We start from the raw sequence: 24,393 nt of genomic DNA on the forward strand, positions 1-24,393 counted from the left end.
CCACAACACATCCCCAACACATCCCCAACACATCCACAACACATCCCCAACACATCCACAACACATCCCCAACACATCCCCCAACACATCCCCAACACATCCCCAACACTTCCCCCAACACATCCCCAACACATCCCCAACACATCCCCAACACATCCCCAACACATCCACAACACATCCCCAACACATCCCCAACACATCCCCAACACATCCACAACACATCCCCAACACATCCCCAACACATCCCCAACACATCCACAACACATCCCCAACACATCCCCAACACATCCTCAACACATCCACAACACATCCACAGCACATCCCCAACACATCCACAACACATCCCCAACACATCCCCAACACATCCCCAACACATCCTCAACACATCCCCAACACATCCACAACACATCCCCAACACATCCCCAACACATCCCCAACACATCCACAACACATCCACAACACATCCTCAACACATCCCCAACACATCCCCAACACATCCCCAACACATCCCCAACACATCCCCAACACATCCACAACACATCCCCAACACATCCCCAACACTTCCCCAACACATCCCCAACACATCCCCCAACACATCCCCAACACATCCCCAACACATCCACAACACATCCCCAACACATCCCCAACACATCCCCAACACATCCCCAACACATCCCCAACACATCCCCAACACATCCCCCAACACATCCCCAACACATCCCCAACACATCCACAACACATCCACAACACATCCCCAACACTTCCCCAACACATCCCCAACACATCCTCAACACATCCCCAACACATCCACAACACATCCACAACACATCCACAACACATCCCCAACACATCCCCAACACATCCCCAACACATCCCCAACACATCCCCAACACATCCCCAACACATCCCCAACACATCCCCCAACACATCCCCAACACATCCCCAACACATCCCCAACACATCCCCCAACACATCCCCAACACATCCACAACACATCCCCAACACATCCCCAACACATCCCCAACACATCCCCAACACATCCCCAACACATCCCCAACACATCCACAACACATCCCCAACACATCCCCAACACATCCTCAACACATCCCCAACATATCCTCAACATATCCACAACACATCCCCAACACATCCCCCAACACATCCCCAACACATCCCCAACACATCCACAACACATCCTCAACACATCCCCAACATATCCTCAACATATCCCCAACATATCCCCAAAATATGTTCATGCCCGCCCCCTCGTGATGTCATTCCCCGTCCTGTGACGTCACATCCCGCCCCCTCAATGCAAGTCTATGGGAGGGGGCGTGATGGTCGTTGCGCCCCCTTCCCATAGACTTTCATTGAGGGGCAGGCCGTGACGTCACGAGGGGGCGGGCGTGAACACAGGAGCCCGCACACAGCGTTTGAAACTCAATGTTCCGTATGTGCGGGGGAGCGGAGTAACCTTTTAACTTCTCCCTTCCTAGGCCACAGACTACTGGGTACGCTTGGAGCCACAGTGCCTGCACATTATTAAGAATATCCAGGTCATTCTGTCCACTACCAAGGGTATACTAATTTGTCTGGCCATTGGGAATAAGAGTCCCATTGCAAGGACCTACTGGGCTTTAGGCCGGGCCTCGTTATCCACATAGCTGTGACAGATCCTGTATTGCTCCCCCACTCCTGAAGTGAATATTACAAAATTATGGGTTTTGTTGCCGACTCATTGAGTCAAGTAAAGACAGAGACTTTATATATCTGCTACTATGTATACACAGAGTCTCCGTAAAGTTTTTATTTTCTATTCACCTCAACTTGCACCACAGCTGACACCCGTACTAGGGAGTACCCTGGGGGAATTATAACCAACAAAAGAATGAGGTCAATGTGGGATACAAAAAAAAAGGAAAAATAGAACAAAGGTAGAAGAGAAACCAAAGAAGAGGAAAAGAGAGCTGAGGAGAGACCACCGGGGCAGGTAACCTATAACACCGGGGCAGGTAACATAACACCGGGGCAGGTAACATATATCACCGGGGCAGGTAACATATATCACCGGGGCAGGTAACCTATAACACCGGGGCAGGTAACCTATAACACCGGGGCAGGTAACCTATAACACCGGGGCAGGTAACATAACACTGGGGCAGGTAACATAACACCGGGGCAGGTAACATAACACCGGGGCAGGTAACATAACACCGGGGCAGGTAACCTATAACACCGGGGCAGGTAACCTATAACACCGGGGCAGGTAACATATAACACCGGGGCAGGTAACATATATCACCGGGGCAGGTAACATATAACACCGGGGCAGGTAACATAACACCGGGGCAGGTAACATAACACCGGGGCAGGTAACATATATCACCGGGGCAGGTAACCTATAACAGCGGGGCAGGTAACCTATAACAGCGGGGCAGGTAACATATAACACCGGGGCAGGTAACATATAACACCGGGGCTGGTAACATATAACACCGGGGCAGGTAACATATAACACCGGGGCAGGTAACATATAACACCGGGGCAGGTAACATATAACACCGGGGCTGGTAACATATATCACCGGGGCAGGTAACATATAACACCGGGGCAGGTAACATATAACACCGGGGCAGGTAACCTATAACAGCGGGGCAGGTAACCTATAACAGCGGGGCAGGTAACATATAACACCGGGGCAGGTAACATATAACACCAGGGCAGGTAACATATAACACCGGGGCAGGTAACATATAACACCGGGGCAGGTAACCTATAACAGCGGGGCAGGTAATCTATAACACCGGGGCAGGTAACCTATAACACCAGGGCAGGTAACATATAACACCGGGGCAGGTAACATATAACACCGGGGCAGGTAACATATAACAGCGGGGCAGGTAACCTATAACACCGGGGCAGGTAACATAACACCGGGGCAGGTAACATAACACCGGGGCAGGTAACATATATCACCGGGGCAGGTAACCTATAACAGCGGGGCAGGTAACCTATAACAGCGGGGCAGGTAACATATAACACCGGGGCAGGTAACATATAACACCGGGGCTGGTAACATATAACACCGGGGCAGGTAACATATAACACCGGGGCAGGTAACATATAACACCGGGGCAGGTAACATATAACACCGGGGCAGGTAACATATAACACCGGGGCAGGTAACATATAACACCGGGGCTGGTAACATATATCACCGGGGCAGGTAACATATAACACCGGGGCAGGTAACCTATAACACCGGGGCAGGTAACCTATAACAGCGGGGCAGGTAACATATAACACCGGGGCAGGTAACATATAACACCGGGGCAGGTAACATATAACAGCGGGGCAGGTAACATATAACACCGGGGCAGGTAACCTATAACAGCGGGGCAGGTAATCTATAACACCGGGGCAGGTAACCTATAACACCGGGGCAGGTAACATATAACACCGGGGCAGGTAACATATAACACCGGGGCAGGTAACATATAACAGCGGGGCAGGTAACCTATAACAGCGGGGCAGGTAACATATAACACCGGGGCAGGTAACATATAACACCGGGGCAGGTAACATATAACACCGGGGCAGGTAACATATAAGAGCGGGGCAGGTAACATATAACACCGGGGCAGGTAACATATAACACCGCGGCAGGTAACATATAACACCGGGGCAGGTAACATATAACACCGGAGCAGGTAACCTTTAACAGCGGGGCAGGTAACATATAACACCGGGGCAGGTAACCTATAACAGCGGGGCAGGTAACCTATAACAGCGGGGCAGGTAATCTATAACACCGGGGCAGGTAACCTATAACACCGGGGCAGGTAACATATAACACCGAGGCAGGTAACATATAACAATGGGGCAGGTAACGTATAACACCGGGGCAGGTAACGTATAACACCGGGGCAGGTAACCTATAACACCAGGGCAGGTAACGTATAACACCGGGGCAGGTAACATATAACACCGGGCAGGTAACGTATAACACCGGGCAGGTAACGTATAACACCGGGGCAGGTAACGTATAACACCGGGGCAGGTAACGTATAACACCGGGCAGGTAACGTATAACACCGGGCAGGTAACATATAACACCGGGGCAGGTAACATATAACACCGGGCAGGTAACGTATAACACCGGGCAGGTAACGTATAACACCGGGGCAGGTAACGTATAACACCGGGGCAGGTAAGGTATAACACCGGGCAGGTAACATATAACACCGGGCAGGTAACGTATAACACCGGGCAGGTAACGTATAACACCGGGGCAGGTAACGTATAACACCGGGGCAGGTAACGTATAACACCGGGGCAGGTAACGTATAACACCGGGGCAGGTAACGTATAACACCGGGGCCGGTAACGTATAACACCGGGGCAGGTAACGTATAACACCGGGTCAGGTAACGTATAACACCGGGGCAGGTAACGTATAACACCGGGGCAGGTAACCTATAACACCGGGGCAGGTAACATATAACAGCGGGGCAGGTAACATATAACACCGGGGCAGGTAACATATAACACCGGGGCAGGTAACGTATAACACCGGGCAGGTAACGTATAACACCGGGCAGGTAACGTATAACACCGGGGCAGGTTACGTATAACACCGGGCAGGTAACGTATAACACCGGGCAGGTAACGTATAACACCGGGGCAGGTAACGTATAACACCGGGCAGGTAACATATAACACCGGGCAGGTAACGTATAACACCGGGCAGGTAACGTATAACACCGGGGCAGGTAACGTATAACACCGGGGCAGGTAACGTATAACACCGGGGCAGGTAACGTATAACACCGGGGCAGGTAACGTATAACACCGGGGCCGGTAACATATAACACCGGGGCAGGTAATGTATAACACCGGGTCAGGTAACGTATAACACCGGGGCAGGTAACGTATAACACCGGGGCCGGTAACATATAACACCGGGGCAGGTAATATATAACAATGGGGCAGGTAATATGTAACACCGGGGCAGGTAACCTATAACACCGGGGCAGGTAACGTATAACACCGGGCAGGTAACGTATAACACCAGGCAGGTAACGTATAACACCGGGGCAGGTAACGTATAACACCGGGCAGGTAACGTATAACACCGGGCAGGTAACGTATAACACCGGGCAGGTAACGTATAACACCGGGGCAGGTAACGTATAACACCGGGCAGGTAACGTATAACACCGGGGCAGGTAACGTATAACACCGGGGCAGGTAACGTATAACACCGGGGCCGGTAACGTATAACACCGGGGCAGGTAACGTATAACACCAGGGCAGGTAACATATAACACCGGGGCAGGTAACATATAACACCGGGGCAGGTAACGAATAACACTGGGGCAGGTAACATATAACAATGGGGCAGGTAACATATAACACCGGGGCTGGTAACATATAACACCGCGGCAGGTAACGTATAACACCGGGGCAGGTAACATATAACACCGGGGCAGGTAACATATAACACCGGGGCAGGTAACGTATAACACTGGGGCAGGTAACATATAACACCGGGGCAGGTAACATATAACACCGGGGCAGGTAACGTATAACACTGGGGCAGGTAACATATAACAATGGGGCAGGTAACATATAACACCGGGGCAGGTAACATATAACACCGGGGCAGGTAACGTATAACACTGGGGCAGGTAACATATAACAATGGGGCAGGTAACATATAACACCGGGCAGGTAACGTATAACACCGGGGCAGGTAACGTATAACACCGGGCAGGTAACATATAACACCGGGGCAGGTAACGTATAACACTGGGGCAGGTAACATATAACACCTGGGCAGGTAACATATAACACCGGGGCAGGTAACGTATAACACTGGGGCAGGTAACATATAACACCGGGGCAGGTAACATATAACACCGGGGCAGGTAACGTATAACACTGGGGCAGGTAACATATAACAATGGGGCAGGTAACATATAACACCGGGGCAGGTAACATATAACACCGGGGCAGGTAACGTATAACACTGGGGCAGGTAACATATAACAATGGGGCAGGTAACATATAACACCGGGCAGGTAACGTATAACACCGGGGCAGGTAACGTATAACACCGGGCAGGTAACATATAACACCGGGGCAGGTAACGTATAACACTGGGGCAGGTAACATATAACAATGGGGCAGGTAACATATAACACCGGGGCAGGTAACATATAACACCGGGGCAGGTAACGTATAGCACCGGGGCAGGTAACGTATAACACCGGGGCAGGTAACATATAACACCGGGGCAGGTAACGTATAACACCGGGGCAGGTAACGTATAACACCGGGGCAGGTAACGTATAACACCGGGGCAGGTAACATATATCACCGGGGCAGGTAACGTATAACACTGGGGCAGGTAACATATAACAATGGGGCAGGTAACATATAACACCGGGGCAGGTAACATATAACACCGGGGCAGGTAACGTATAACACCGGGGCAGGTAACGTATAACACCGGGGCAGGTAACCTAAAACACCGGGGCAGGTAACCTAAAACACCGGGGCAGGTAACATAACACTGGGGCAGGTAACATAACACCGGGGCAGGTAACGTATAACACCGGGGCAGGTAACCTATAACACCGGGGCAGGTAACATATAACACCGGGGCAGGTAACGTATAACACTGGGGCAGGTAACGTATAACACCGGGACAGGTAACGTATAACACTGGGGCAGGTAACATATAACACCGGGGCAGGTAACATATAACACCGGGGCAGGTAACATATAACACCGGGGCAGGTAACATATAACAATGGGGCAGGTAACATATAACACCGGGGCAGGTAACGTATAACACTGGGGCAGGTAACATATAACACCGGGGCAGGTAACGTATAACACTGGGGCAGGTAACATATAACACCGGGGCAGGTAACGTATAACACCGGGGCTGGTAACATATATCACCGGGGCAGGTAACATATAACACCGGGGCAGGTAACATATAACACCGGGGCAGGTAACATATAACAATGGGGCAGGTAACATATAACACCGGGGCAGGTAACGTATAACACCGGGGCAGGTAACATATAACACCGGGGCAGGTAACATATAACACTGGGGCAGGTAACATATAACACCGGGGCAGGTAACGTATAACAATGGGGCAGGTAACATATAACACTGGGGCAGGTAACATATAACACCGGGGCAGGTAACATATAACACCGGGACAGGTAACATATAACACCGGGGCAGGTAACATATAACACCGGGGCAGGTAACATATAACAATGGGGCAGGTAACATTGGGGGAGATTTATCAAAACCTGTGCAGAGGAAAAGTTGCCCAGTTGCCCATAGCAACCAATCAGATCGCTGCTTTCATTTTTAACCCCTTAAGGACACAGCCCATTTTCACCTCTAGGACGCAGCCCTTTTTTGCACATCTGACCACTGTCACTTTAAACATTAATAACTCTGGAATGCTTTTACTTATCAATCTGATTCCGAGATTGTTTTTTCGTGACATATTCTACTTTAACATAGTGGTAAATTTTTGTGGTAACTTGCATCCTTTCTTGGTGAAAAATCCCAAAATTTGATGAAAAAATTGAAAATTTTGCATTTTTCTAACTTTGAAGCTCTCTGTTTGTAAGGAAAATTGATATTCCAAATATTATTTTTTTGGGATTCACATATACAATATGTCTACTTTATATTTTAATCATAAAATTGACATGTTTTTACTTTTGGAAGACACCAGAGGGCTTCAAAGTTCAGCAGCAATTTTACAATTTTTCACAAAATTTTCAAACTCGCTATTTTTCATGGACCAGTTCAGGTTTGAAGTGGATTTGAAGGGTCTTCATATTAGAAATACCCCATAAATGACCCCATTACAAAAACTGCACCCCCCAAAGTATTCAAAATGACATTCAGTAAGTGTTTTAACCCTTTAGGTGTTTCACGGTAAAAGCAGCAAAGTGAAGGAGAAAATTCAAAATCTTCATTTTTTACACTAGAATGTTCGTGTAGACCCAATTTTTGAATTTTTACAAGGGGTAAAAGGATAAAATTTATACTTGAATTTGTAGCCCAATTTCTCTCGAGTAAGCACATACCTCATATGTCTATGTAAATTGTTCGGCGGGCGCAGTAGAGGGCTCAGAAGCGAAGGAGCGACAAGGGGATTTTGGAGAGTACGTTTTTCTGAAATGGTTTTTTGGGGGCATGTTGCATTTAGGAAGCCCCTATGGTGCCAAAACAGCAAATAAAAAAAACATGGCATACCATTTTGGAAACTAGACCCCTTGAGGAACGTAAAAAGGAATTAAGTGAGCCTTAATACCCCACAGGTGTTTCATGACTTTTGCATATGTAAAAAAAAAAAAAAAAAATTCACTAAAATGTGTGTTTCCCCCCAAATTTCACATTTTTGCAAGGGTTAATAGCAGAAAATACCCCCCAAAATTTGTAACCCCATCTCTTCTGAGTATGGAGGTACCCCATAAGTTGACCTGAAGTGCATTACGGGCGAACTACAATGCTCAGAAGAGAAGGAGTCATATTTGGCTTTTTGAGAGCAAATTTTGCTCGGGGGGCATGTCGCATTTAGGAAGCCCCTATGGTGCCAGGACAGCAAAAAAAAACGACATGGCATACCATTTTGGAAACTAGACTCCTTGAGGAACGTAACAAGGGATAAAGTGAACCTTAATACCCCACAGGTGTTTCACGACTTTTGCATATGTAAAAAAAATTATTTTTTTTTTACCAAAAATGCTTGGTTTAGCAAAAATTTAACATTTTTAAAAAAGGTAATAGCAGAAAATACCCCCCAACATTTGAAGCCCAATTTCTCCCGATTCAGAAGACACCCAATATGGGGATGAAAAGTGCTCTGCTGGCGCACTACAGGTCTCAGAAGAGAAGGAGTCACATTTGGCTTTTTGGAAGCAAATTTTGCTCTGGGGGCATGCCGCATTTAGGAAGCACCTATGGTGCCAGGACAGAAAAAAAAAACACATGGCATACCATTTTGGAAACTAGACCCCTTGGGGAACGTAACAAGGGGTAAAGTGAACCTTAATACCCCACAGGTGTTTCACGACTTTTGCATATGTAAAAAAAAAAATATTTTTTTTACACTAAAATGCTTGTTTTCCCCCAAATTTTACATTTTTACAAGGGATAATAGCAGAAAATACCCCCCAAAATTTGTAACCCCATCTCTTCTGAGTATGGAAATACCCAATAAGTGGACGTGAAGTGCACTGGGGGCGAACTACAATGCTCAGAAGAGAAGGAGCATCATTGAGCTTTTGGAGAGAGAATTTGGCCATGTGCATTTCCAAAGCCCCCCGTGGTGCCAGAACAGTGGACCCCCCACATGTGACCCCATTTTTAAAACTACACCCCTCACGGAAGGTAATAAGGGGTGCAGGGAGAATTTACACCCCACTGGCATTTGACGTATCTTTGGAACAGTGGGCTGTGTAAATTAAAAATTTTATTTTTCATTTTCACAGACCCCTGTTTCAAAGATCTGTCAGACACCTGTGGGGTGTAAATGCTCACTGTACCCCTTGTTACATTCCGTGAGGGGTGTAGTTTCCAAAATGGGGTCACATGTGGGTATTTATTGTTTTGCACTTATGTCAGAACCACTGTAAAATCAGCCACCCCTGTGCAAATCACCAATTTAGACCTCAAATTTACATGGTGCATTCTCCCTTCTGAGCCTTGTTGTGCGTCCCCAGAACACTTTGCGCCCACATATGGGGTATCTCCGTCCTCAGGAGAAAATGCGTTACAAACTTTGGAGGCTTTTTTTCTTTTACCGCTTGTGAAATTTTAAAGTATGGGGCAACACCAGTATGTTAGTGTACAAAAATGTTTTTACACTAACATGCTGGTGTAGACCCCAACTTTACCTTTTCATAAGGGGTAAAAGGAGAAAAAGCCCCCCAAAATTTGTTAGGCAATTTCTCCCGAGTACGGCGATACCCCATATGTGGCCCTAAACTGTTGCCTTGAAATACGCCAGGGCTCCAAAATGAGAGCGCCATGTGCATTTGAGGCCTAAATTAGGGATTTGCATAGGGGTGGACATAGGGGTATTCTAAGCCAGTGATTCCCAAACAGGGTGCCTCCAGCTGTTGCTAAACTCCCAGCATGCTTGGACAGTCAATGGCTGTCCGGAAATGCTGGGAGTTTTTGTTTTGCAACAGCTGGAGGTTCCGTTTTGGAAACACTGCTGTAGGATACGTTTTTCATTTTTATTGGGGGGGAAGGGGTGGCAGTGTACGTGTGTATATGTAGTGTTTTACTCTTTATTTTATGTTAGTGTAGTGTAGTGTTTTTAGGTTACATTCACACTGACGGCGGATTACACTGAGTCTCCCGCTAGGAGTTTGAGCTGCGGCTGCTGCAGCTCAAACCTGAAGCAGGGAATTCACTGTAATCCGCCGCCAGTGTGAATGTAACCTGTACATTCACATGGGAGGGGGGGGGGCAAAACTACAACTCCCAGCATGCACTGACAGAACGTGCATGCTGGGAGTTGTAGTTTTGCAACAGCTGGAGGCACACTGGAAAATACTGAGTTGGGTAATAGAACCTATTACCTAACTCGGTATTTCCCAACCAGTGTGCCTCCAGCTGTTGCAGAACTACAACTCTCAGCATGTACTGATTGCCAAAGAGAATGCTGGGAGATGTAGTTATGCAACAGCTGGATGCACGCAAGTACAAATCCCAGCATGCCGAGACAGCCATTTGCTGTTCCTGAATGCTGGGAGTTGTAGTTTTGCAAGATTTAGAGGGGTTCAGGCTAGAGATCACTGACAGTGGTCTCTAAACTGTGGCCCTCCAGATGTTGCAAAACTACAAATCTCAGCATGCTAAGACAGCAAACTGCTGTCTGAGCATGCTGGGAGTTGTAGTTTTGTAATATCTGGAGGGCTACAGTTTAGAGACCACTGTCAGTGATCTCTAGCCTGAACCCCTCTAAATCTTGCAAAACTACAACTCCCAGCATGCCAACACAGCAAACAGCTGTCAAGGCATGGTGGGAGTTGTAGTTTTGCAACATCTGGAGGGCGACAGTTTAGAGACCACTCTCTAAACTGTCGCCCTGCAGATGTTGCTAGGCAACAGACTCTGCACACGCGGCGTCATACTCACCTCCACCGCCGCCGTGATCACAGCCGCCGCCGCCGCCGGGTAAGTGATCGCCGCCGCCGCCGCTATTACACGGTTCCCCCCGCTGTGCCCGGACACCGATGGGCGGGCATAGCGCGGGGAACCGAACTTTAACCCCCCCGCCCCCAGTCTGCTATTGGTCGGCCGCTCCGCCGATCAATAGCAGGGATAGGAGGGGTGGCAACCCTGCCACCTCACTCCTATCTCTTCAAGGGGGATCGAGGGTGTCTTGGACACCCCCGATCCCCCTTATTTTATCGCGGCGCCGCGATTGATGGGCAGGGGGAGAGCGCTCCCCCTGCAAACACCATAGATGCCGTGATCAGACTGATCACGGCATCTATGGGGTTAATGCTGCCGGGACCGGCGCGATCGCGGCCCCGGCAGCTGCGGTGGGACTCCGGCTGTGATTGACAGCTGAGTCCCACCCGCGATCTCCTGCGCTGCCCGCGGCAGAGCAGGAGATCGCTTGGACGTATGCATACGTCCATTTGCGCGAACGTGTAATTCGCCTGGACGTATGCATACGTCCAATAGCGGGAAGGGGTTAAGAGGCCTGTGAAAAATGAAAGCAGTGATCTGATTGGTTGCTATGGGCAACTGGGCAAGTTTTCCTCTGCCCAGGTTGTGATAAATGTCCCTCATATAACCTTGGCGTTGGTGTGCGGGCTCCGGTAGGTCCTTCATATAAGGATATACTGGATAATGTCTCCATTTTAACATCAGTTTGAGGGTTATTCATATGTTACTGTCTACATCTACCACAGTAGTGACCTACATGTATATATTACTCTATATGTTACCCATCGTCACCTTTCATCAGGTGGAGGAGGCCATTGTGGTACTTGTAGTCCACTGTAGGCATTTTATGCTGGGGATCGTCCTTAGCAACGGACTACAAGCGCAGGATCTGCCCCCCCCCCCACAACTGCATCTGGGGTTGAGACCTCCTGCTTTTTGAGACCATGTTTTTTCTTGTTGTTTATACTTGGAGGTGTATAAACTCCACATTTAATGCGCCCTGATCATTATAACACCGGGGCAGGTAACGTATAACACCGGGGCAGGTAACGTATAACACCGGGGCAGGTAACGTATAACACCGGGGCCGGTAACATATAACACCGGGGCAGGTAACGTATAACACCGGGTCAGGTAACGTATAACACCGGGGCAGGTAACGTATAACACCGGGGCCGGTAACATATAACACCGGGGCAGGTAACCTATAACACCGGGGCAGGTAACATATAACAGCGGGGCAGGTAACATATAACACCGGGGCAGGTAACATATAACACCGGGGCAGGTAACATATAACACCGGGGCAGGTAATATATAACAATGGGGCAGGTAATATGTAACACCGGGGCAGGTAACCTATAACACCGGGGCAGGTAACGTATAACACCGGGCAGGTAACGTATAACTGCGGGGCAGGTAACGTATAACACCGGGCAGGTAACGTATAACACCGGGCAGGTAACGTATAACACCGGGCAGGTAACGTATAACACCGGGGCAGGTAACGTATAACACCGGGGCAGGTAACGTATAACACCGGGCAGGTAACGTATAACACCGGGGCAGGTAACGTATAACACCGGGGCAGGTAACGTATAACACCGGGGCAGGTAACGTATAACACCGGGGCCGGTAACATATAACACCGGGGCAGGTAACGTATAACACCGGGGCAGGTAACATGTAAAAAGCCTAATTGGCTGCATTTGTGGGAGTGGCGTGGGGTATATAAACTCCCCTCTCCCTCAGGTAGGGGCGTATGACTCGTGGGCGGTATTTCTCTTGCAGGATACCGTGTTAGGGCGTACGTCTCGGAGGTGTCAGTTGTTTGCAGTGGGTTGCAGTTATTTCGTGTTTCGTGTTTCAGGTCGGTAAGTATTCACTCCTGCCGCAGGCCCAGGCCCCTGTACCGTTTACCCGCCTGCCACCTGCTCGCTGCCGCTCTGGGGGAGCACTGCTCCTGCGGGTCGCGCGGCCCGTCCTCTCCTGCCGGCTGTCAGCACCCGCTCGGCTGGCCGTGGGGGGGAGCGGGTTGTTGGGCCCTGCACTACGGCGTTCTCCCCGGTGTTGCGCTTCCGGGTGTGGGTGGGGGACCTCGTCGGCCCGGCCGCTCCGTCCGGGCCTGGTGCCCCGCTTCCACGCCATCTCCTGCCGTGCGCTGGCTGGGCGGGGCTTCTGGCCCGGGGGGGGGGGGGGCGGGGTTTCAGTGACGGCGTCGTCCGGCGCCGCGGCGCTGCCGCTGCTCAGCCGTAGGACGCTGCCGCTGACGGCCTCCACACAAACGGCCCCGGCCATAGGGGAGGGGTTTCCCAGGACCTGCAATACAGTCCCGCTCCCCTTCGCCGCTCGGCTGGGGGGGGGGGGGGTCGATTCGGTTTCAGTTAGAGCCACGCACGGAGGCCACAGCTTCCCTCCAGTGGCACGTAGGCCCTACTAATCACGCCGGATTTCTCCAGGGGGCAGCGACTCTTTCCCACCACTGCTCCAGCCCCCCCCCCCCCCCCTCGTTTTCACATACAAGGCGGGCACATGGCAGGAGTTGCCAGGCCCAGCAGGTCCTGGTTGCCAGGGGGAAGGGGTGTCAAGGGAGCGGGGTTGGGAGCTGCTTGTCACCACTACGGCACGGAACTTGTTTGCTTGATGTCACTGTATACATATATGTAGCTTGACGGCCGGTGGCTCGTCAACGTTGGCAGTCACGGTCAGTCAGGGTGCTTCCTGCCTCATCACGTTTTGCTTGCTCCACAGGGTACCAGGTGGTCGGATTGTGTCCGTATTCCCGTATACATCTCATACAGCTTTCAGTTTGAGGTACTTACAGAAATCAATATTAGAGAGGGGAACCGTATGTTCTCCCCCCGTCTATCACTCCATATTCATCCCGTACATTTACGCAGTCACGAGCACTCCCGCCACCGGTTAGGACGCTGCTACTGACACGTCTTCAGAGCCACGTGCGTCACCACACTCACGTCAATCGGCCCCAGCCTGACTCAATTTCAGTTGGGGCTTGACGACATGGTTATTTCTGACTCTTCTTCAGAACGACTCGACATCACTCATAGGCAGAGGATCACCTGCGTCTGACTCATCTTCAGTGGGGTCCTCTGCGTATGCTGTTCTGACTCTTCTTCAGCGCAACAGCATACATTTAGCCTCAGTTTCAGTATCACACTTTCCTCCATCACGCCTTTTCGGTCGGTCACATTCATGTGTAATTAATCTTTCCCTTAAATATCCACAGCTGGAAGCCATTACCGTGCGGTCAGTACTCCCGGTGTTGGAAGCTTTCAGGAAATTCAGCAGGTCAGTTCCCTCCTGTAGCCAGGAGAGCGAAAAAAAAAAAAAAAAACTGTGTACAGAGAGTATACATACATATATAGGGAGGGTACATATATATATATATACATATATATTTTTTTTTTTTCACTAGTCATTTTATTGTTCTCTTTCCCTCTTATTCTTGCCGGCACCCTTCTATGGCCCGGACAGGTTGCCAGCAGCATGTCTCAGCCAGCGGATATCGAGGAGGCACTCTCGGTTCCTGAGACTCCTGCCAGGGCCTCGGACCGAGGCAGCTTGCCCTCGTACAGGTCCTGGACCATCCCCAGGCTAATGGAAGAGTTGAGAAGGAGGGGTGTCCCCTTTCCGGCCTCAGCTAGGAAGGGCGAGTTATTCAACTTGCTGAATGCTGACCAAGCCCCCCGGGGTAGCCAGGCTGCGGCCCAGGATCAAGTTTCAAGCGCCTCCTTGTCTCAGCTTCACACGATGATGACTGAGGTGCTTACGACGGTGTCAGGTTTCAAGGCTAGGCTAGACCTAATGGAACTCTCCAGGAGCGACGTAGCAGTCCCGACCGCAGCGTCGCCCACGGCTTCTACCTCTCAGGCCACGCCTTCAGGTATGCCACATCCTCCACCGATCATCACGCCCGCACATTTCATCCCGGCAGCCATAAAAAAGGACATCCTTGAGGGAAAAGAGGTCAACCTCGCCTCTCTGCTAATTGCCACCACGGACGTACATGATACCAAAACCGTTGCCTGCGGGGAGCTGGCGGTCACGTTCAAAAGCAAGGACGCTAGGCTCAGCAGGAAGTTGAGTGTCACTGAGTTTGTGCTGGCATTTGGACTATTCAGGGACGTACTCTGTTCAGTCAGCCCTGGCCGCAGGGAGGAGTTGGACCTGTACTTACACAGGGTTGTGCAGATGGCGTACAAGTACGGGGGCACCACGTTCTACGAGTACCACAAGTCTTTTTCAGCAAAAGTAGCAGCCGCATACGCGCAGTTCGGCTACGTCACCAACTGGGGGTCCATAGACACGGAGCTATACTGCGAACATTTCGCGGGTCTGAAAGCCCCCTCCTGCACCGCATGCGGGGTGACCACGCATTCCTCCAGCTGGTGCCCGCAGGTCAGCAACCCAGGGGAACCCAGCACCAGTAGGAGCCTGAACGCCTTCACCCCTCCAGCTCCAAGGAACGTGGCCGCCCTAGATAGGCTCGGTAGACCAGTGAGGTACCTGGGCAAGACCCAGATCTGCAATAACTTCAATCTTTCCTCCTGCGTGTACAGCAATTGCAGACTACTACACGTGTGTTTCATTTGTTTCAGGGCTCACCCCAGCGCTATCTGCTCCCAGAAGGGCCCTCAGGCATGACTAGGCGTGGTACAGGTCCAGGTCCTCGCACAGGTCCTAGCTGGTCATCCTGAGCCCGACTGGGTGAGATGGCTGGTGGCGGGTTTCTGCGATGGGTTCCACACAGGTTTGGTCGCTTTGCCGCAAAGCACGCATGAATGTGGTAACCTGTCGTCAGCCCTTTCCGAACCAGAGATCGTGTCCGGGCTAATCCAGCAGGAACTGGCAAAAGGTTTCATGATAGGTCCCTTTGATGTTCCCCCTTTTCCATGTTGGAGAGTCAGCCCTCTGGGGCTTGCCACAGGCAAATTTTCCAATAAAAGAAGATTAATCTATGACCTCTCAGCGCCTTATTCCTCCATCATTCCCAGCATCAATGCTTTAATCCCCTCCGACGAGTTCTCCATGAAATATGCTACTATTGACCGAGCCATACAGATTATCCTACAGTTAGGGAGAAACACTTGGTTGTCCAAAGCGGACATAACGGACGCTTTCAAACTACTCCCGATCAGACAAGACCTCTGGCAATGGCACGGTGTCAGGTGGCTGGACAAGTATTATTTCGCAGTTAAGCTCACATTCGGGGCAAAGAGCAGCCCCTGGCTCTTTGACCAACTAGCCACAGCACTGCATTGGGCACTCCAGAACGTGGCTGACTGCCAGCACGTCATACATTACCTGGATGATTTCTTACTACTCGAACATCCTAGTCTCGCTCCTCTCAACCTCACTTCACTACTGTCTCTGTTCAAGGAAATCGGGGTCCCAGTGGCACCTCACAAGACGGAGGGCCCCGTCAGGCAACTGGTGTTCTTGGGCGTCATCCTAGACACTGTAAACATGCAGGCTAGGCTTCCCCAGGAGAAACTAGTCAGAACCCGGGAGATGATACACAACCTATCCAGGAGTCGCACAGTAACCAGGGTCGAACTCCAGAGCCTCCTGGGCATGATGGCTTTCGCTATGAGGATCATCCCGCAGGGGAGAGCCTTCATATCCAGACTTTTGGACCTTCTCCCTTCTGTATCGGGTCAGAGGCAGGTCATCCACATCAACAATGAGGCGATGGCTGACCTACTCATGTGGGATCACTTCTTGGAGAGCTGGAACGGTGTCTCTTTCTTCGTTCCCCCTTTATCAGACGGGTCCCCGACTATAGTGTCCGATGCCTCATCGGTTGGCTTCGCAGCCATTTTCGGGAACAAATGGTTAGCCGGCCCCTGGCCAGCTGAGATCCGCAACATTCCCGACTTCACAGTAACTTCAGCCCTGTTTGAAACATTTCCCATCGTAGCCGCCGCTGCTGTCTGGGGAAACTCCTGGGCTAACTCCACAGTTCGATTTCTGTGCGATAATTCCGCTACAGTCGACATTCTCAACAGAGGACGCTCTAGGTCCCCCCACATAATGCGCTTTGTCAGGAGGTTCATTCTGTTGTCTCTCCAGCACAATTTCCATTTTTTGATCGAGCACATAGAAGGTAGGAAGAACTTGGCGGCTGATGCACTCTCTCGGGCTAAATTTGGTGTGTTTTTTCAGGTACAACCAGACGCAGACCGGGTCGGAGTCCCGGTGCCTCCGTTCCAACAACTGCTAACGGACTAGCCAGATACGTCTCCATTGCCAACACTCTAATCAAGAAGTCTTTAGCTCCCAGCACGATCCGGGCTTATGATACCGCTTTGGCGGTTTTCTCCTCCTTCATGCAGGGCTTAGGGCTTTCCCCCACAATCACTTTACACTCTGCCCTAGCTTTTGTTGGTTTTTGCCATTCTTCTTTACACTTATCCCAGAACACCATCAAACTTCACTTAACAGGTCTTCAACACCACAGGTCACTCTCGCACCCTCACGCCTCTTCTCTACTCTCTGCTCATCCGATCAAAGCAGCACTCAAGGGCATTTCAGTCTTGTCGCACCCCAAATCTCTTTCTCGCGCACCGGTCACGGGGGATCTTTTCCGGGCCATGTCTTCCTTACTGGACACGCACCCTTTTGGTTTTCACCTCAGCACGGTCATCAAAGCTGCCATACACCTTGCTTTTTACGGCTTCCTTAGACCGGGGGAGTTCACGCGCACTGGCTGCCGAGCACCCGGGCCGACCCTGAGCCAGCTATCATCTAACAGGCTAGGTTTCACTTTCACCCTTCCGTCCACCAAAACCTGCAGATGGGGAGCATCCATCAGATATTTCCCCACCTCACATCAGTGGTGCCCAGTCTCGTCTCTCACCGACCTCCTCTCAATGCTGTCCGGGCAAGCAACGGACAGTCCGCTCCTCCCGGTGGCTGGGCATGCTCTGTCTTCCTCCCAGTTTACCAGATACGTCCGCTCCCTAGTCACCATGCTAGGTCATGATCCCGCTGTCATCTCAGGACACTCGTTCAGGATCGGAGCGGCCTCCGCAGCCTCCAAACATGATGTCCCAGCTCACATCATTAAGAAGCTAGGCCGCTGGAACTCCAGCTGTTTTGACCGGTACATTCCGGATCCCTCTACCGAAATGGCTAATGTGTTTAAAGTGTTGGCGTTGTGATACAAATAAAATAGAGTTACACCCTACTCTTGACTCTTTGCCCTCTATAGGCGTGCCCTCGGTCGCGGTTATTGGGCACACCTCATCCGCTGTTTTGTATTTCTTAATTCTGTACTAGGTCTACCGGGGTTCCAAGGCTCAGGACGGTAAGTACTCTTGTTCTCCTTCTTCGTATACTTGCTCGTTCGGCCTTTCGAGCCATGACCACAAGTAAAAAGCCTAATTGGCTGCATTTGTGGGAGTGGCGTGGGGTATATAAACTCCCCTCTCCCTCAGGTAGGGGCGTATGACTCGTGGGCGTCACCCACCCAACCCTCCCTTTTTCTATCATAATCCATACATAGGGCATGCCCTCTATAGGCGTGCCCTCGGTCGCGGTTATTGGGCACACCTCATCCGCTGTTTTGTATTTCTTAATTCTGTACTAGGTCTACCGGGGTTCCAAGGCTCAGGACGGTAAGTACTCTTGTTCTCCTTCTTCGTATACTTGCTCGTTCGGCCTTTCGAGCCATGACCACAAATAACACCGGGGCAGGTAACATAACACCGAGGCAGGTAACATATAACACCAGGGCAGGTAACGAATAACACTGGGGCAGGTAACATATAACAATGGGGCAGGTAACATATAACACCGGGGCTGGTAACATATAACACCGGGGCAGGTAACGTATAACCCTGGGGCAGGTAACATATAACACCGGGGCAGGTAACATATAACACCGGGGCAGGTAACGTATAACACTGGGGCAGGTAACATATAACACCGGGGCAGGTAACATATAACACCGGGGCAGGTAACGTATAACACTGGGGCAGGTAACGTATAACAATGGGGCAGGTAACATATAACACCGGGGCAGGTAACATATAACACCGGGGCAGGTAACGTATAACACTGGGGCAGGTAACATATAACAATGGGGCAGGTAACATATAACACCGGGCAGGTAACGTATAACACCGGGGCAGGTAACGTATAACACCGGGCAGGTAACATATAACACCGGGGCAGGTAACGTATAACACTGGGGCAGGTAACATATAACACCTGGGCAGGTAACATATAACACCGGGGCAGGTAACGTATAACACTGGGGCAGGTAACATATAACACCGGGGCAGGTAACATATAACACCGGGGCAGGTAACGTATAACACTGGGGCAGGTAACATATAACAATGGGGCAGGTAACATATAACACCGGGGCAGGTAACATATAACACCGGGGCAGGTAACGTATAACACTGGGGCAGGTAACATATAACAATGGGGCAGGTAACATATAACACCGGGGCAGGTAACGTATAACACTGGGGCAGGTAACGTATAACAATGGGGCAGGTAACATATAACAATGGGGCAGGTAACATATAACACCGGGGCAGGTAACATATAACACCGGGGCAGGTAACGTATAACACCGGGGCAGGTAACGTATAACACCGGGGCAGGTAACCTAAAACACCGGGGCAGGTAACCTAAAACACCGGGGCAGGTAACATAACACTGGGGCAGGTAACATAACACCGGGGCAGGTAACGTATAACACCGGGGCAGGTAACGTATAACACCGGGACAGGTAACGTATAACACCGGGGCAGGTAACGTATAACACCGGGGCAGGTAACGTATAACACTGGGGCAGGTAATATATAACAATGGGGCAGGTAACATATAACAATGGGGCAGGTAACATTGGGGGAGATTTATCAAAACCTGTGCAGAGGAAAAGTTGCCCAGTTGCCCATCGCGACCAATCAGATCGCTGCTTTCATTTTTAAGAGGCCTGTGAAAAATGAAAGCAGTGATCTGATTGGTTGCTATGGGCAACTGGGCAAGTTTTCCTCTGCCCAGGTTGTGATAAATGTCCCTCATATAACCCTGGCGTTGGTGTGTGGGCTCCGGTAGGTCCTTCATATAAGGATATACTGGATAATGTCTCCATTTTAACATCAGTTTGAGGGTTATTCATATGTTACTGTCTACATCTACCACAGTAGTGACCTACATGTATATATTACTCTATATGTTACCCATCGTCACCTTTCATCAGGTGGAGGAGGCCATTGTGGTACTTGTAGTCCACTGTAGGCATTTTATGCTGGGGATCGTCCTTAGCAACGGACCACAAGCGCAGGATCTGCCCCCCCCCCCCACAACTGCATCTGGGGTTGAGACCTCCTGCTTTTTGAGACCATGTTTTTTCTTGTTGTTTATACTTGGAGGTGTATAAACTCCACATTTAATGCGCCCTGATCATTATTTGGGCGCGTTCACACGGAGTAATTCCTCTTGAATTCTTCGCTCCAAATTAATGCGCATCTCCTCTGCCCATTGACTTTAATGTTATTTCTGCTGTCCTGTTCACACTGTGGAAATTATGCCAGCAGAATTCCGATGCTGAATTCCGTTCCGCGTGAAGAAAGAACATGTTCATTCTTCAAGCAGAATCCGCTAGCAGAAATCAACTGAAGTCAATGGTAAAAAAAAATTCCGCCCGACATCGTATTCACACGCAATTCGCGGCCAATTTGCGGGCAATTTGCGCGGAATTCGCGTGCAATTTGCGCGGAAATGACTGAAAGAGCCTTCACTTCTTTCTCCCCCATGTCCCCGCGCAATTCCGTGCGCAAATCCGCACAAATTTCCCGCGAATTTCACACAATTTTTTTTTTATTTTTTCCGCCCGTAAATTTTTCAGCGTGAATTACTCTTCATTTACTCCGTGTGAACGCACCCTTATAGGCAGCATAAGGTTCACCTGTGAGGCCGGCAACACATTAGCCAACTTGGGTGGGGCTCATAGCCTCCTCCCTCCTCCCAATGTATGTGCCCGGCCACACTGGAGGTAACTGGGAGCAGTCTGTAAGTCGGACCTATTGCCGTTGTAATTGCCCACTGGCACCTGGTATTGCCCATACGGCACAGGTAGGTTTAGTGTTAGGTCCCGTGCCACTTGCGTTGGTGTGCGGGCTCCGGTATGTCCTTCATATAATGATATACTGGTGAATGTCTCAATTTTCCCATCAGTTTGAGGGTTAGTCCTATGTCATTGTTTGAATCTACCACCGTAGTAACTTACATGTATGTATTACTCTGTTACACATCCACACCGTTCATCGGGGGTAGGAGGTCATTGTGGCACTTGTAGTCCGCTGCAGGCATCCTCCATTGTATGCATTTTATGCTGGGGATCGTCCTTAGCAACGGACTACAAGCGCAGGATCTGCCCCCCCCAGTATAAATGCACAACTGCATCTGGGGTCTAGCACCGCCGGCTTTTTGAGACCCCATTTTTTTCTTCTTGTTGTTTAAAACCTATATCAGCGGGGCAGGTAAGCTATATCAGCGGGGCAGGTAACCCATTTCAGCGGGGCAGGTAAGCTATATCAGCGGGGCAGGTAAGCTATATCAGCGGGGCAGGTAAGCTATATCAGCGGGGCAGGTAAGCTATATCAGCGGGGCAGGTAACCCATATCAGCGGGGCAGGTAACCCATATCAGCGGGGCAGGTAACCCATATCAGCGGGGCAGGTAACCCATATCAGCGGGGCAGGTAAGCTATATCAGCGGGGCAGGTAAGCTATATCAGCGGGGCAGGTAAGCTATATCAGCGGGGCAGGTAAGCTATATCAGCGGGGCAGGTAAGCTATATCAGCGGGGCAGGTAACCTATATCACTGAGACATCTGCCCTACCTGGGGGCACGGAGACTCCTAGCAGCGCCGCCCCATTACTGAGATCAGCTCAGAGCTCCAGCCCGATCAGAATCTCCACAAGACATCTCCGGGCTGAGACCAGGTCATGTGATTCCAGGATGGATCCAGAAGTATTGAAAAAAATTGAAGAGGATATGAAGAACTTCACCTGCAAAATGGGGGAGATCCAGGGCGTCCCCTTCCCTGAGACCACCTGTGAAATCTGGGACAAGATCTACAACTTTCAGGCGCGAGAAGACGATATCCTGATCGCTACGTTTCCTAAAGCCGGTAAGTGATGTCCCTGACCCCGCCCCCACATTGACAGCTCCGCCTACTGCGCCAATACTATGTATACCTGTCCTTAGAGGTAATGTCTACTGCTCCACTGTGAGGTCCAGATGTATAATATACGGATTTATCTAGAGATGAACGCAGTCGGAGCCATCGACACCTATTACTTATATGTCAGCTAAAAGTATACGTGAGGGTCGGGGTTTTTGTTGTCAGTCCCATGCAAGTTTATGGGACCCTTGGTACATCTCCTGATCGTGCTCTTGGGCTACAGAGATTGCCCAGGACTTTTAAAGGGGTACTCTGGCCCTAAGACATCTTATCCCCTATCCAAAGGATAGGGGATAAGATGTCTGACTGCGGGGGTCCCGCCGCTATGGATCCCCGCAATCTTGCATTCGGCACCCACCTCTTTGAGCTGCACGGGCCGGAGTATAGTGACGTCACGACTCCGCCCCCGCTTTGCAAGTCTATGGGAGGGGGCGTGACGGCTGTCACGCCCCCTCCCATAGACTTGCATAGCAGGGTGGGAGGTGACATCACTATACTCCGTACTCAGCCGTTGGCTGTCTGGGCATGCTGGGAGTTGTAGTTTTGCAACTTCTGGAGGTCCGCAGTTTGCAGACATTTTCCCTAACTCCAACTTTTCTGACCAGTTTTTTTTCCCTCTGGAATCTATTCCACCAACTCCACACAACAAGGTAGAACTTGCCATTCAGGAGACTTGGGAAGCTGGGTGCACATTCTTGTTCCCCACCTTTTTGTGGTCTTTTCCGATTCCATCTGAAGTTCTCAAGAACCTGATCCGGTTAACACCTTAATTACAGGTTCAGAGGAGATGGAGCACAATCCTGGACATAATACAGTGGGTTACCTCATCGTCGGAGGCCCGATGGTGGATTCCCAGCTGCACCCAGTCACGCCACACCTCCCTGTTAGGAAATTAGAAGATATTTAAAGGGAAAAGGACAAACCATTTTAATACAGTTCCACGTTGTTCCTGAGAGATTGTGGTCATTACGGTAGATGTTCAATGGTTAAACATAGAATTCCAATATTTTGAAAATAAATAATTAGAGGCGCAGGTCCCTTTAAGATTTGAAGAACTGCAGTTTAATAGAAGATGTAGGTTGGTGGGTGGTTTGGATCAGTTGACGCTTATGTGGTGTTCCAGGAACCACATGGATGCAGGAGATCGTGGACCTGATCCTGCTAAACGGGGACGTGGAGAGGAGCATGCGGGCCCCGAGCTTCATGAAGGTGCCCTTCATAGACCTGAACGCGAAGCCCAGGATCCCAGGTAATGGAGACCTCAGGTCTAGGACTATAACTATCTATGACTATAAAACAATGATGTCCTCCTGAGGCCAAATGTGACCTTTTTACCTTTTTAGGAGTGGAGGCCGCTAACACCATGGAGTCACCGCGCCTCATAAAAACTCATTTTCAGATACAGCTCGTGCCGCCATCGTTTTGGGAGAAGAACGTCAAGGTGAACATGAAGAAATTGATACTTAAAGGGGAACTCCTCAAATTGCAACTCCTCTGTCGGGAAATTTTATGGGCAAAACTATATGTTTACCATGTATGTAAAAAAGCTAGGTGAGACCAATCCAGGGCTCAAGTCCTGCAGAAATGCATGGGAATGGAGTTCCTGCACTTTTTCCACAGCAGGAACACCGTTCCCATTAGCAGGAGCCCTGCAGGACCAGCCCTTGGGTGGAAGAGTTTCCACATTTTCACTTTCTCCCAGGACTTGACCCCTGGACCCATCCCTATGTCCTGGGACATGGACCATCACCCTTGTGATCTACCATTTCTTCTCAATGTTTATTTGGTGAGAGAAAGAGGTCCAATCTGGTAGTAGCTCCACCCTGTAGGTCAGAAGTTGAGGTTTCTGGTATAAATATATATGTACGATAGTGGTGATCATGGTACATTGAGAGGCCCATGGTTCATATCCCTTATCTGCAGCTCTTA

General features: G+C 50.2%; 1 protein-coding gene across 6 annotated transcripts in view; it reads left to right on the forward strand.

The window, feature by feature from the left end:
- Positions 1 to 1,899: 1,899 nt before the first annotated feature.
- The window catches only part of LOC130283803 (sulfotransferase 1C2-like), a 32,073-nt gene continuing 9,579 nt past the window's right edge, over positions 1,900 to 24,393 (forward strand). For 2 of the 6 annotated variants that reach the window (XM_056533313.1, XM_056533308.1), the window contains exons 1-4: positions 11,823 to 11,888; positions 22,238 to 22,410; positions 23,588 to 23,713; positions 23,808 to 23,905. In XM_056533313.1, the coding sequence (XP_056389288.1) occupies positions 22,239 to 22,410; positions 23,588 to 23,713; positions 23,808 to 23,905 (396 nt within the window). In that variant the 5' untranslated portion in view covers positions 11,823 to 11,888; position 22,238. Of the gene's footprint in view, positions 1,991 to 11,212; positions 11,236 to 11,822; positions 11,889 to 20,207; positions 20,328 to 21,388; positions 21,402 to 22,237; positions 22,411 to 23,587; positions 23,714 to 23,807; positions 23,906 to 24,393 lie in introns of those variants that run through there. The other 4 variants (XM_056533311.1, XM_056533312.1, XM_056533309.1 and 1 more) reach the window with 4 other exon arrangements.

This window comes from Hyla sarda, chromosome 8 (assembly GCF_029499605.1).
Source record: "Hyla sarda isolate aHylSar1 chromosome 8, aHylSar1.hap1, whole genome shotgun sequence".
Taxonomy (NCBI): Eukaryota; Metazoa; Chordata; class Amphibia; order Anura; family Hylidae; genus Hyla; species Hyla sarda.